Source organism: Cynoglossus semilaevis, chromosome 19 (genome assembly GCF_000523025.1).
Source record: "Cynoglossus semilaevis isolate Cse_v1.0 chromosome 19, Cse_v1.0, whole genome shotgun sequence".
Taxonomy (NCBI): domain Eukaryota; kingdom Metazoa; phylum Chordata; class Actinopteri; order Pleuronectiformes; family Cynoglossidae; genus Cynoglossus; species Cynoglossus semilaevis.
In genome coordinates, this window is record NC_024325.1 from 13,212,914 (window position 1) to 13,228,790 (window position 15,877).

The 15,877-nt window shown below is 40.2% G+C and overlaps 1 protein-coding gene across 3 annotated transcripts in view; it reads left to right on the forward strand.

Annotated features, from left to right (window-relative positions):
• Nucleotides 1-15,877, forward strand: part of zbtb16a (zinc finger and BTB domain containing 16a) — a 155,153-nt gene that overhangs the window by 95,922 nt on the left and 43,354 nt on the right. For all 3 annotated transcript variants that reach the window (XM_008333082.3, XM_008333084.3, XM_008333081.3), the window contains exon 4: nucleotides 1,067-1,153. In XM_008333082.3, coding sequence (XP_008331304.1) covers nucleotides 1,067-1,153 — 87 coding nt within the window. The remainder of the gene's footprint in view (nucleotides 1-1,066; nucleotides 1,154-15,877) is intronic.

A 15,877-nucleotide genomic window follows, 5' to 3' on the forward strand; every position in this document is an offset into this window, starting at 1 on the left:
TGTGCGAGCTTGATCTGATGTGCCCTCCAAAGGCACCCTGTGGGTGAACATGCCAGGCTCCTGTCTCTGCTTTTATTGTTCAGCAAGGTTGCACACATTTATCAAGTAGGGACGACTGTACACAGGCAGAATGTACAGGGATTTTCAGACCTTTGCCCAAGGCCTACATACCTGATCTGTTTGCATTAATACAGGGAAATCAATGCAAGTGGATGGAAGACAAAAAATGGAAACCGTGAATAATAACTCTGCAGCTGAATTAAAAGCCGGAATGTTCTGTGGTAGTCTTTCACCTGTGAACATCTGATGTAGATGAAGGTCACAATAACTGTAGCAGTGTCATTCAGTAGTTTAAAAAAATGCTCTTGAAATTGATAAGACACTGGCTGTAATGTCCCTGTACTTTATTTGTAAATATAATCCAGACATATAATCCAGTATTAGAATTAATATTTAGTTAAATGCAAACTTAACTTAAATCAAGCAAACAATTAAAAAAGAAAACGAATAATTAGTCCAAAAATGTTAACAGTAAAATTTAGCACAAAACAGCTTAAAGATAGCAATAGCAAGCTAAATTAGGAATCTGAAATAACAACAATGACATATAAATATGAAATCTAAAAAAACAACTCAAAATTAAACAAAACATTGAAAGAAAATCTACAAATTGTTGGCTAGTATTACTTACAAATATCAGTTAGCCTAAAGTAGCTGACAGTCTATAAACTGATTGGCCAATAATAAGCTAACAGGAGAACTGATTGGCCAATAATAAGCTAACAGAAGAAGAAAATGGTAAAAAAAAAAAAATGCTGGGAGTTCATCACTAAAATGGTGGGTGACATGTCGCCCTAAAATTATGAAAAAAAAAAAAAATACAAATTAGTTGAAAAATAGTCACAAATAGGCCCAAAATACAAGTTCATCAATGGCTATGAATGTATTGTAGTTTACCAGTACGTGAAGTACTGAAAATACTTGGAAACTGAGTACAAACACCGTTTCCACTGATCCGTTGTGTTCTCTGGTTTGTAATGTTTCTGTCTCTGCTGTTGTTTTCCAGCTGGTGAGAAGGCCATCGTTTGTGACCAGTGTGGCGCCCAGTTCCAGACAGAGGAATCCCTAGAGGCTCACCGACAGATCCATACCGGTACGAGCAAACACACACACACACACACACACACACACACACACATACACACACACCCACACACCTACAGGCAGAAGCTGTCTGAAGTCTCACCATGACATTCTGGACATAAACAACCAGATTATGAGCTCCTCTGCTGCAGCAGCAGCAGCAGCGTCTCTGTTCTGAGTGAACTGCTACAGATTTGCTTCTCCCATGTGAATATTGTTGGGAGAAAAAGGTGTCGATTCTGCAGAAGGGCCAATTGTGATCAGATTGAATTTAAACCAGGATGAAAATGACATGGCAGTGCAATCATCATCCACAACTCATGCATGCACGTTTTGGTGTGTGTGTTTGTGAGACGCGCGTGTGTGTGTGTGAGAGAGACGCGTCCAGATCATGTTCACCCCCTCTCACTCCTCAGCCTCCTCTTGTATAACTGACACATGGACAGATAACATCGTCTTGGATTAGTCTCACTTGCCCTAAATCAAGACAGACCCAGCAGTAATCAACGAGCCCGGGAAGAACTTGGCAGGCTCGCGTTGTTTATCAGTACTCAGCTATGAAGATGGGAGGACGAGGGTGATGTTGGATGCCAAGATGTAAATAGGAAGAAGTAAATACCCCTTCAACAGATGTGTGATGGCTCAAAACAGCTCCAGCGCTGGTGATGAAACCTTTAATTTGGGGGGAAAAAAAAGAATGTCAAACTTAGCCCGAATCACTCTGTGAGCTGTTCTGCTCACAGTGTAAGCGTTTGTTGCGTTTGTTTTTATTGTAGTTTCTCTTCCACTCATAAATAGCTAAGGTTAGCCAAGACGACGGCTGTAATTTAGTCCAGAAATCAAGACCAGAATTTGATGAACATCATGGAAATGTAGCTGAACGTTAGTCACAAATGTTAGGCAGAAAACAACAACATGTTTCTCCCGTTCCCTATAATTTATTGTAGACAACGTTATAGATACTATAAGTGGAAAAAAAACATATTAGCAATTAGTAAGGTAGAAATTGGTCATTTATACAATCACATCGGCAAAAAGAAGATAAAATATTTTACCCAGAAATAGATAAAAGTTAGCCAAAAAAATAGCCTTTAAATTATCCAACACTAACCCAGAAAATTAGATATTTGTTTCAAAGGTAATTATACATATATTTGGCTAACATTGCTCAGGCATAGCATTAACTAATCTCTCAATAACTTTTAGGATTTTCCCAGTCAAATGAAAGCTTTCTCCTTTCTCTAACTTTTGGCTATTTTTACTTTTTTGTGTTTGATTTACAGATTTGCTCATTTCTGGCTAACATTTGTATTCATTATAGACTAATATCAGTACCACCATGTTTAACTGTCCGTGTCTAAGAATAATGATGTAGCTAATGCACACAGAACCAGGACCTGACCCTTAAAATAACAATTCACCACAAACATCATCATCATCATCAGCAGCAGCGTTCTGTGTTTTGACCTTCATCTAAAACTCTGACCCTCGGGCTATACCAGCATCAGCTCTCGCTGCGTTGCGGCTCCTCATATCCCCCACATTCCTCCGAAAACATTTGAGAAGAGAAGATTGCGGTGTGTGGTGGTGGTGGTGGTGGGGGGGGTCAGTGGTGTCAGGGTTTTTTGAGGGGTTTACTCCTTAGGGGCATGCCCTCAGCCAATCAGCTCACCAGAGGTAAAGAAGGGTTAAATGAGGCTAATGATCCGGCAGCCATAACAGCGGAAAGGAGCGCTCTAAATATAGAGCGTTCTAGTCTGGAACAAATGGAAAGGGGAGCGAGGTAGTAGAGAGTACGATGGGAGGGGGGCAGCAGTAGTCGAGGCCAGACGTGTCTTCCTGCCAGACAACTGGAGCAGCAGCAGCAGCAGTGGTAATAATAGTATAGTAATCATCCGTGTGTTTGGTTGCTGTGAGGCATCAGGACTGGACTCTGGTAGAAATACAGTATGACGAGGCAGATTCACTGCAGTGTGGTGACGCAGAGAGAGACATCATGTTTGGATAGCAACATGTGATGAATCCTGACTTAACATATAGACTCAACATCCTGACAGTGGCCTCATGCATTTAGTGCCTGACCACTAACACATAACAGAAACACCCTGATTATTTTTTTTAATTATTTTTTTTAACTTTGTATTCATAGCTTTTAGCGCCTCTAACTGGTTACCAAGTACAACAACCCTTTAAATCAGGGGTGTCAAACTCACTTTGGTTCAGGGACCACGTAAAGCCTGATTAGATGTCAAGTGGGCCGGACCAGTACAATCGTAACATAATTACTTCTAAATAACAAAGAGTCCATGTGATTCCCTCTTAGTTTCCTTGCAAAGAAGAAGATAAGAAAATATTCATATTAAATGAAATATAATTTTTTTGTTTGTGTCTGTGAATTTCTTTTAATTTTAAAATGTATCAAGCAGGCCATATTAAACCCCATAGTGGGTCGGGTTTGGCCCGCGGGCCTTATGTTTGACACCCCTGCTTTAAATCTTAAGGCCAGCTTGAATCAATATTTATCAAATCAATACAGGCAAAAGATATCTTTCAACTTTTTACTTACTATTTATATATTTTATTCACAGTGTCTCCTGCGGTTATTTTTCTCTTTCTCAAGACTTTCCTGTAGGAAATGTTTACCCTTTAAAAAAAAAAAAAAAGTTGACTCGGGGTAAGAAAGTGTTTATATTGCATCTGGAGGAGTAAGAGTTGCAGGAGCAGTAGCTCACAGGAGGAGCGAATACTGTTTTTAGGTAGAAACATTTAAGTAAAACTTTTATTTAGAAGTGTTCAGTTCTGCCGGTCTGCAGCTGTAGCCCTGCCATTTACTGCTTTTATATAAGTATTAAACATTCTGGTGGAAAAAAAGTATATTATATAATTTTGTGTAACTCTCTCTGTAACTGACAGATCTTTTCTCACGTCTCAAATATGTTTTTTTATTATTATTATTATGTTTATTCCCATTCAGAGGTGGGACTTTATTAGCACACAGATCTCTCCTGTCAGACGATGGCTGCTCTGTTTCCATCAGATAATGACTGATGACATGAGGGTTACCCAAGTAAACAAACAAGTTCCTTCCTTCCTCTTGATCTTAGTCTAACTTTGTGGACATTTATTATGAAGTTGTGGTTTGTTTTGTTTTTTTGGTCAGTTTGTTTACACTTTACAAAGATGCGGCTGCACGTGACATATAAATATGATTTTTTTTTTGCACTCGTTTGCTCTATAAGACATCGGCAAAAGTTTTTTAAGTACTCGGTCTCCTAGAGGAAATAAAAGTGGGTATACTTCATGGTCCGGAGAAGATTAAACATAACCATTACCATTCCCTTTACATCCTTGCCTCATTCACTTTTAGCCCTTAAGCTCTGAGAATTATGATGCAATCTGCCTCATACTGCTGCCTCAGTGTGTGTAAGTGTGTGTGAGTGTGTGTGTCTGCATACGTATAACTTAGTTTTAGGGACTTCTTTTTAACATTATGTTCAGCACTGGAACATCGTGTGAGGACCTTCTTACTCTTTTACTAATTATTTTTTCTTCTGAAGATCTGAACATAAGGAAATATTCTTTTGAAAACTTTTGGTCACATTTGTGCCACAAAAGCTCAATGGCACCCCCTGGAGAGAAGCTTTGAGCTTCATACTGTTTCCAACCTCGGAGGTTTGAGGAGCCTTAACGTAAATTAACTTATAAAATTCATAGCTCCTCCAATAGGCCACTGAATGCCATATTATACTGAGCAAAGTAAATTCTTTGGGAGTTCACAGCTGCAATTAAGTTCCACATTTTCTTAGTATAGCGCCACCTACTGGCAATAATATTTTAAGAAAAGTTTTTCATTTGCCTCAAAGAATATCTCTCAAGAATATTTTTAATGAAAATGGAAGTTGTATTTTTTTCACCTTACATTTTCAATAATAAATATTGTATTTTTTTAAGTCTTTGTTAAAAAAAAAAGCCAGAGACAAACACTGTTAGATCATAAAATATCTTCTTGTGTGGCATCCTTCTGGGCCTGCTAGCTAGGCTGTACTTTATTCTCTGTGTTTAAGATATGAATTTATTTTATGTACCTTGCAGTGTAAATAAAACCAGGGGCAGAGACACAACGGGGGAAGAAAGCACAAATACAACTGTGGCTTCTCTGCACAATGCTGTCTGTTCTAAAGATTAACAAACAGGGATTTATTTACGTAGAAATGTCTGTGTGTACAGTACCGAAGACACAGAACATCAAAGTGGGCGTGCGGTTGGAGCAGGAGGGTTACTGTTGGTCATCGGAGCCAGATTTGATCTCCGCCTGCCTCTTGGCAGCAGTTCAGCCCTTGGCTAATGTTCTCTGACAATATTTGGCCTTTGAGAGCGAGCCTGCCTCTCGCTGATTTGAATAGGAACTATTGTGGCATTTCCTTTGTTGGCCTGATCAGCTGGGGTCTGACTCAACCTCTCTTTCCCACTTCTAGCAAGACTTGTCCAATGCCTGCCGTATAACACCCTCATGGCACTCCTCTTTCGGAGAGGCTTCTTCTGCAAATTTGCGGTGATGACTGGTCGGAATGCCAGGAAAGCTAATGGCAAAAACAACATGTGGTCATGACAATGGATCCAAATTATTCTTTACTTTCCAAGACTCGTTGTTTTGCAACAGAGTCACACTTGAATAAATCCAGGAATGGCTGCTCTCAGGAGCCTCACTCACTTGTGATTTGCATTACTCTACTGCACTCTACTCGTGGCTAATTCCTGTCACATATTTTCCCAAAATTGGATGGCACTGCATCAGAGCCTCTCTCCCGCTCCCTTCTAAATTGGGACTGGCCTCAGGCTTTTTGTAAGCAAAGAACACAGTCGGTCTTGATTTCATGGAGCTCTCATCCTTAAAGAAAAACACTGTTGTCATGTAGAGATGTGGCCCATTTACTACTGTCTCCGCCAATAGTTATGCAGGCCTTCAGTCATTTCTTTCAAACATTAACTCGCCTAGTGAGTTAGCCTGTATGCCAGTGAGTCCCTGTGCAAGATGTCGGAACATAATCATCTCCTGATTAACCAAGTAAAGTTATCTGCAGAAAGACTGGCCTCAGTTCTTGATAATTTTTAGAGGAAGGATGTGCACAACCTCACTTTTTGTCACCCACAGTTATCCATTTTATCAAACTCCTGGAGGCCCTCAATGGCCCCCTATTGCCAATCTGTAACCTAAAAATCGTGATGTGCTACAGCAAGGAAAGGTGTGCAGTGTTAACTCCTGTATGCAGACGATTGTCTTATTTTCTTTTCAAAGCTGTCAAAGAGATCAAACATTGGTTTGTTTGCATTATCGATTATCAATTATGCAGTATCATAATCTTTTTAATACTATTTTTGTCGCAACAGGACTGATGGACTTATAATATTTAAAAAATGAATGCAACCTTTCTTTTTTACCTTGATACCTTTGAAGGTCTTTATGGTGTAATTACTGGGAATAAAATGCCAGTGTGCGATCACACATGTCCAAACCCCCATGCTCACACCATTATAATCTTATCTTGGCGCAGTCACAGGTTGAGTGAAAAAAAATGACATGCTAGACTTGCTGCATGAGAAGGCCTTGGTGTCACAGAGCACCGTCTCTCAATGTCAACAGCAGCATTAAATTTATTAACGGCTCTATTTCTAACATTGGCTTTGAAGTTATGAGCCAGAAAAAGAGGATTTTACCTTTTAATGAGCCTTAGATTTTTCTTTCCAAGGACGATAAAGTGTTTTAACAGATAATGTGGATAGCTATTGAAAGACACAGTAAAATTTTAGGAGCTAGTTATTGTTTAATATGGACGGTCATTACTTTTTTCTGTTTTACAAATCTTTAAAGTTTGGTTCACTGACAGAAGGCGTTATACAGACGTTATGAAAAGTCCTCAGGAGTCAGTCCACCGTCGGGGATCTGTGATTTTTCAATTACCGTGAACACTTCTATTTAACTGTGTCAAAGCAGCTTTAACATGGATTTTAATGCAGATGGTTGACAGCTGTGCTGTTTGTCAACGTACTAAAGTGTAACTTACAAAAAAGTTTAATAGTAGTATGTACATTGAGTACATTAGAAAATAGCTGAAAAAGTTGATCAAAAGCCTTAATGTAGCTAAAAGTATGCTAGAAGTAGCCTAAAGAAACCATGATATAAACGTGAAAGAATATGAAAAAAGGAAAATAACAAACAAATTNATTTTTAAATGAAAAATAAGAAAAAGAGCCAGAGATTTAGCAGGAATTTCAAAGCCGTAGCAACACGAGTTAGCTAATACAGCTAATTTTTAAGGTTATTGTGAAAAAGCCAGAGAAGAGACTGCTAGATTGATCTTTAATTTATTTTATGTTGTTTTAAAAATATAAATATAATATAATTTAAATATGTATATATATATATGTATATAAATATCTGTATGTGTTTTGTAGTAGCTGTAAAACTTGGAGCATGGCCTTACTTTATATGGTTAGCAGTTAGCAGGTAGTGCTTACCGAATCTCTTGAGTCTTAAAATCTTTAAAAGAAAGAGCAGCCCTGACATCGTGAACAGTCTGCAGAAATCAGTCTCCGGCTGAAGAGCTGTAATTGCCAATTACTGCTGAACACTATCATTTCCTTTTGTCATATCAGTGCTAATCTGTTGCCAAAGCTCTTCTTTAATGTGTGTGTTGTCCCAACACCATGATATCATATTGTGTAAGTGTTTTACTCGTCGACACACCGTCACCTCCAACGTGTCATTTTCAGCCTGCACTTCCAGTAAAGCTTCTCCCCACCGGGACTGTATACAACAGTTCTGATTCGTGCGCCGCTGTTTCCTCCTCTCATTTTGTCTTCATCTCTGTATTTCTGCCAGATTTCGTCATCTCCGCTTTTTTTTATTAGATTGCTTTGGTCCCTACCATAATTTATAGCTGTTGTATTTTTATTAGTAAACCCCACCACGCTCCACTCACATCCCGCTTGATTAAACCAGAGCTCGCTGCAGAAAAGCAAAAGGTCAGAATGTGTGCGCGGAGAAAGTGGTGCACAAACAAACAGAACAAAAAATAGGCAATAAATTGAAGGGTTGTTATTTTGGCTCACTGTGTGGATGAATGCAGATTTCACTGCTGTGCAGCTGCCAGTGTGAACTCCACAAAAACCCGTGCGTCGTAATTGCATAAGGTGCACATTACAGTTGGGACGAGTTTTTTTACATGTGCCGTGGGTTGAAAACGAACAACAACAGGGATACTGCATCAGACATAACATGTAGAAGTAGCTTTTCATAACCAAAGTATGGCCCTCGGACCAGTCATGGTACACATGTAATTTTATGCAGCCTGCTTTTGTTTAGTTTTTATTTGTTTTAATTGTAGCTAAATTTTGCACGTAAGGCTTTAAGCTATAATTTTGTAAAACTTTGGGCAATTTTCTTTGGACAAGTGCAACATTAATAAGCTGTTTTAAGATGGATATATACGTATATATATATATATAAAACTTTGTATTTTGTTTTCTTTAAGCCACATAATTGTCTAGGTTTTGGCTTAAAAACTTCTTGGCTCAGCCTTTGCTTAGCTTTTTCTTCTGGCTTAGCTATTTTTTCTAGTGACTCTGCTAACATTTGCATCTGCCATTCCTGAGGTAAATCAATTACATTTTGGCTGCTTGAAAGTTATTTTGGCTAACTATTATACCTGTTCTGCAAAATACATTGATAATCATTAACTTATTGTTTGGCTAAAATTTAGAATGATGTCCTTTTAATGAATCACTTTGTTACAATTTTTATGGCTTGGCCGATGGCAGTACTTTGTATTTTAAATGGCATTGCTTAGTGGAAACATTTTTTAACTTCCTGTTGTGTTTTTTATTTCAAAAGCATTGAAAATGCCAAAGCATTTTGTAAAATTCTGTCTAGAACTGGTAACCTTATTAATAATAATTAATTACACTGCCGGTTGCACGAAAGCACTTATGTGTAAAAATGTGGTTAAATGCAGTTCAATTGTATTGCAGCTAAAAATAGGTCTAAGTGCCACAGGAGCTGCCTCTGGTGTTTCTGCACTGTCAGATCTGACCCGTCTTTTCAAAAAAAGCCTTCTGACACCCCTGGTCCACAGGTTGTGTAAGAAATGTAATTCAACCAGTCGTGTCATTGTTTATACATGAATCATCCCCATGCACACATACACACAAGCGCTTACACGCACACACAGCGGTCGTAGAGAAAATCCATGTACAATAGAAAGGGAGGGGGGGAGTGGGGGGGGCTCAGGCTCGTACAATTCTCTTTTTTTTTTTCTTTCTGTCTTTATCTCCCTCCGCCCTGTTTTAAAGTCTTGTAATACGGGGAAAATATGCAAACCATGGAGTGGCAATAGTGGGTTTAGCCAGTGGGAACACAGCATGATTCCAACAGGCTGCGGCCACAGAGTAAACACTTTCTTTTCTCAAGCCAGAAATAGTTTGGCTAGAGAGAAGGCTGCGGAAAACGAGGGAGGGAGGGAGGGAGTGAGGGAGGGAAGGCAGAATGGATGAGAGATGGCAAAGAGAAAGAGTGGGAAAAGAAGTCCAAACCCTATTTACAGAAATGTTGGTTCACTTTCTAGAACAGCAATAAAATATGATCTGTGATTTGGTTATGCAAAAAAAAAAATTGGGTCCAAGACAAGTTTACCACTCATCTCATCCCATTCTCTTTTGACCAGACGTTTGAACTGTTTGTGAAACTGCAGTTGTTTTAGATAGAAAGATAGATTTAGAAATTACAGAATTTTGCATGTTATATTCATATTAGTGGTCGCTGTTATCTGAGTTTCCTCCTTGTGATGCGGGAGACAGATCTGGACTGCAGGCAGGCCAGTCAGGCACTAGAGTACCCTTCTCCTCCTACTACTTATTTTTCTTCATATTCCTCTCTGCCTACTTTTGATTTTCTATTCTTACTTTCTTCTACTTCTCTTCTTCCTCCATCTTCTTTTTCTCTTTCTCTTTATTCCTATTGAAGACGGGCTTCCTTGAAAAGGGAGGTCTTAGCCACTGGATGCTCCTTTAATACCAAGCCTCAATTAACCAAACATTTTACCAGATAAACTTTTTTTCTTCAGTCTCTATTTACTTTTTTTGAATAATTAGCAGGCTCTATTACTGAGCTCATAGTTAAAAAGGCTTTTTTCTAGTAACATAATGTTTTCCAGTTGGCTTTTTTTCTTCTCCAAGTGTTTAGAGAAAAGGTCTAGCTGTACCAAAGCCAACACACACACACACACACAAACACACACACAGAGTCACTCCACTCATGTCACTCAACTAAATTAGGCCAATGGCAGCGCTACACAGGGGTCACGTCAAAAGTGCCGATTGTCTCAATCACATTAGTCCAGCGCTGGCATCTGTTTAGCATTTAGTTAATTGTGATGTTATTAACTTGTCAGTGAGCATTAGAGCGGCGATAAGCAAAGCAAATATTCCTCCACCCTGGAGCAGGCAGTTTGTGCACATGTTGCTGCTCCATGCACATGAATATACAAGTGTGCAGCCTCACAGCCGGACCAGGCAAGTGTGAATGTGATCCCACTCGTCCTCCTCCTCCTCCTTCCCTCTTGTTGGAATTAAATTATCACCGTTGGGATGGAATAAACATGTTTATGAGGCATTTTAGATGATCGCACCTCTCGGCTGAAGGGCAGATGTGCATTAGCATTATGACTTTTTCAGTGGGTTTTTTTTTTCCTAAGTGTGTGTACTGTCATTGGTGTCATCTGGTGAGTCAAAATGTCCATTTGCTCCCGTCCCCCGGTGTTCGTCCTTTCAGTGTCCCACTCATAATTGACCAAGCTGTCCACGGATGAGGCTGATTACATGTTTTTCTGTTGGGGACCATTCAACCGGGGATACATCGCGTTAGCCATGTGGGCCACAGTGGGTGAGCAGGGGCCATGTCGCGATACAATAGTGAAACTGATCTATATTTTCACTTCTATGGTAAACTTAATTACCACACACAGAGAAGACTGGTCTCAAAACAGAGACGGACTAGCACTGGTTTATGTTCCCAGCAGTTTCTGGGTTTTCTTCTTCTGGTTGTGTCATGAAGCACACCAGGTGTAAAATCCGAATCACAACGCAAACTAGTCCTCAGGATAGCCAGGAGACAAGCCCGAAATGATTATTTGTCAGATGTGCCCTATCACAAGAACCAAACACTACACAAGGAATTGTTTTTTTGGGGCTGTGTTGGCTTGGAAGTTAAGGATGGGACTTGTCAAGGATCAAAAGTCCTCTCAAAAATGGTAAAGTTTGTGTAAACAGGAGTGACGTTGTTGCACCTTCACTCTGCTGCGTAGTCTCTCCTCCCTGTCTCCCAGAACCTGTTACAGCTCTTTTCTAAACCCTCTTTTCTTCTTCACCATTTAATCATTGTCTCTGCTCTCACTCACTTAATTCCCACTGTCATCTGACAAACAACTATTGGATGCTGCCTTGCCGCTCTCTCCCCTGGCACCACCTTACAATCTCCTGTCCTATAAAAGCTGGGATACATCTTGATTAGGGGCATACAGTTATTGACAATCGCAGCAAATGCATCAAAAGGAAGATTCCTGAAGACAGTGAAGAGTGTTGGCGATTAATGAATCTGCCTCTCTAGATTACCCCACTGTATCCATCTACTGTCAAAATGTTTGTAGTACGATACTTTTAAGGCCTTCAGGGTTTTCTTTTTACCTCAGTAAACAAATACCTCCATCTCCTCGCCTTCCTCCATCTCTCCCTCCTTGGCTTTTACTCTCACTCACTTCCCAAAATAAGAAGAGTACAAGTGGTCAGAGACACTATCGGAGGCTAAATTAAATCAAGTGGCACTAGCGAGACTACAGTCACTTCTCCTTGTACTAACCTCCTCCTTCTCTCTAAGCAAACAAATTTTTCCCCAGATAAGATCTAAATGAGTTTTTCCAGGCACAGGAACATCCTCCGCCGGGTTGATGGATGCTGCAGTGTTACCCACAACCAGTGGCCGTAATTTGCCACAACTATAAGTGTTATGCACAGAGGCCTGTGCAGGTTGTGTGTAAATTAGATAAAATGTGTGAATGAGAGCTGGCACCGCCGTTCATTCATGGGGAAATACCCGTCTGGGCCCCCGCACTGCGGAGCCTCGGTGCAGAGGCTTAAGTCATGGTGGGCACAGTCGCATTGAGGCATCGCTGCAGGAAACCTCAGGACAACAGCATGTCAGGGAGGGAGGTGGTGGTCTCATAAGGTTTGGGGGGGAATGAGAATGTGGTGGGTGGTATTCAGCAGCAAATTGGGATGTGTGTCCGAAGGTACTGTGTAGCAACAGTCTGGCTGTGAGAGAATCCCTACGTGGATGGATCTTTGTAAACCAGGCACAGCATCCAGAGAGACCAATAAAATGATGAGGTTTGGACAGCAGGAGGGTGGGTCGGATGGAGTTGGGTGAGGGTGGTAAGGGAGGGAGAGCAGATTATAGACTCCCAGAGGGTTCTGCGATTCACGGGCCATAAAATGGAAGTCAGCAGGACACACTGCAAATCTGGCCAGCCAATATCCACCATCCTTTTCCTCAGTCTTTCAACCCCGAGGATGTGTCTCAGCCGTATGTCACAATGCAACCCCGGCAAGCACATCCTGTTGTCGGACAATCTTAACTCCCGTGGATCCCCCGCTCTTTTTTGCCCCCGTGGTACATTTGCATGTCAGCCGCTGCGGCTTTGTTCCAAATCTGTCTGGTTAAAAAAGAAAAAAAAAAAAGGTTAAAGCATAGATAAGGGAAGGAAAAGAACAGTAGAAATCAGTGAAGGCATTTGCTATTCAGGGAATAAAAAGGCTGCTTTTGTCAGGAGGATCCCATACTTCCAGATATCCCATCACATTTTAACCTTGGTGAGGCGAGGACTCTGAATATAAAAGGATTCGCCCAAGAGAGTGAGAAAGAGAAAGAGATGTGGAACACTAGCCTCACGTCAACAATAGCCGGCCTCCTTTTGTCCGTCGTGTTATTTGAAGTAAATCTCTCTCTGTAATTAGATTGGAGCTGTTTGTGGACATCTTAGGAGGCAGCGTCGGTGTTAAAACAGCAACGCACGAGGGCCCTTTTAATTTACAGTGCAAATACCTTTCGATTAGCGCGTGAGAGTGAGGGGAGGGAGTCTGTGCTGGGGAGGAGGCACAATGGAGGAGTCTTTCAAACCTTTTCTGTTTTTGTTGTTGTTGTTTGAGGGTGGGAAGAGGTTGGAGCAGCTCTCCTGTGTTCCTTAATTGTGAAGCAAGAAGATTAGTACGAGTGCTTCCAACCTTTCACCCCAAACAAAGAAACCATCCCATCCAGTTGCCTAGTGACACTTGGGTTTCACACCAACTGAATTTCACTGCTGCCTTCGAGGCTGCGTAGGTCAGCGGAACTAAATGAAATGGTGGTTCTCAATGGTTGGTCCAGGGACCAGTTGTTGCACCGGGAAATGTTTCGTGTGGCCATGATTCTTTATACATTATACAATTATTTTTACGTTTTTTCAAGCAGGTTTTTTTGGCTTTAAATGCTTATGCTATCTACAGTTAGCTTCTTAGCTTCTCTAACAGCTACATATAAGCTGTTTTTTGTGCATTTCTGTTAATTGTTAACTTGTTGATAGTTGTCCATTTAAATGTGTATGGCTTTTTGCTGTCTTCGTCACTAAATTCATGTTTTTGCTGTATTTTTAAATATTTCTAGGCAAACTTTGAAACTTCTCCTTCTCTTCGCTAATGATATATGACATAAAATGAGAGAATGACGCATTTCATTGTCTGCCTCCCCACCCTAAAGCAAACTGTTTTTCTCTCCCTGTCTCCTTGTCTGACGGAAGCCTTAATGGCAGTGAGCCGCCGCGTTAATGAAAACGGCCGTTCATCCTCGTTTGGAGTCTGTCTCTCAGACTCGTATAAAAGTTAATGTACCCGCGACAATGACATTCAGAAGACCGTTTAGCTTTGGACAAATGCTGCATTTCTCTGTGGCGGGAGCAGCCGGGCACACAGAAATGTCCTTTTACACTGCGTGCAGCTCAATCAAAGGGCACTTAGCAGTGTCATATTGATTATGGGAGCTTAACCCCCGTCAATCTTTGATGGGTCATTTTGGCAGGCTTCCAGTAGATGGATTCAACATGTAAAAACATCCTGTAAAAAAAAAGACAATGGTTTCTTTTACTGTGGTCCTTTAAATTATGAGGTGATACTTCGGGCCACACAGACAGATTGGTTTTCTTTCCTTTTCCCGTTCCTTCAGTTTAAAAAAGGAAAACATGCACAGATCTTGGACTGTTCCAATTATGGGCCTGACATTGAGACCTCATTAATTATGAGTCAATTTAAATGTAATTTCAGCTCTGAGTTTCTGACTGACTTCATCTTTTTGTAAATGGGAGGGAAAAAAAGAAAAAGCTGCTTAACAGAAGTACTAAAAGAAATCATCTCTCCTCTCTAAAGAATCGTTGACAGAAAATTAATTTTTATGTTTTCTATTGTTCAGTTCTTAATTGTATACTGTCACGGTTGGTTGTTACATAAGAATTAAATACATTTCTTAATATTACGTAGGAATTTCAAGGCCATTAAATCCTAATTTAAAATTCATGACACAACCTCTGATGGTTACTTTACTAAACAATTAAAATGAAAAAGCCATGGAATATTTGTCTTTGTTGTGGCAATCACATCAGATTCAATGACGTTTTTTTTTTTAAAGATTGCATTTTCATGCCATTGATAAAATCATTGCAGTTTTGTCTGCATACGGTTTTGTTTTACAATTTAGAAACTCAATGGTTTTCTTTATCCCAGTCCTTCACCAATTTCTGAGGCATTTAATTAAAAAATGACAACTGACAATTCAATCTCAGTCAAGTCCATGGCGTTCTATGAAAGAATAAAAGAAGAATAAAATTAGATGAAACCCCTAATGAGAACGAGTCAATGAGCATGTTTCCAGTCCGGTCCAGTCTGAGTGAAGTCTAGATTTTGAGTCCAAGAATCATCTCTGTTGAGTCTTTTTTCTCATTATGTGATGTTACTGAGTCCGAGTCACTGCACACGTCCACGTAGAGTCCAGGTCAATTCACAAGTCCTTAACTCGAGTACTACAACACTGCTGTAACCCCCACAATTTGCACCCAGATGGCTGTGTCTATTTCTTTCTATTGCCTCTACTCTGGGCTCCATGGGCCCGGTGTGGCATCAGTCAGTTACAGCCCCTGTGCTGGCACTGATGTGCTTTTTCACACTATGAGGACTGCAACACAGAGGAATGGTTAAGTTTGAGCTCTGTCTCGGAGGTGGCCTGCCAGCACAATACTCCGAGAAGGAACTCAAGAGGGACCCATTACACCCCACCGAGGGCAGACTCTTATCAGTTAATAGCAGGTTTCCCTCTGAGAGTCGATTGTTTTGATAGATGGCACCTGGTCGGCTCTCTGCATCCAGCCTCAAAAAGTGGACAAAAAACAGCTGTATCTCAGATAAGCTTTACCACTTTAAAAATTGATAATTTGTACATCCCCGAAAAAAGGATTGTTATATTTTATATTTATATTTTTCTTTTCAATATTTAGACAAGAATATTATTTTATAAATAGCTGTAAGATAATTATTAAAAAGGGTGAAATGTCCAAAGTATGGATTTATTTCATTTTTTTAACCCATAGAATTTATCGCAAATGTC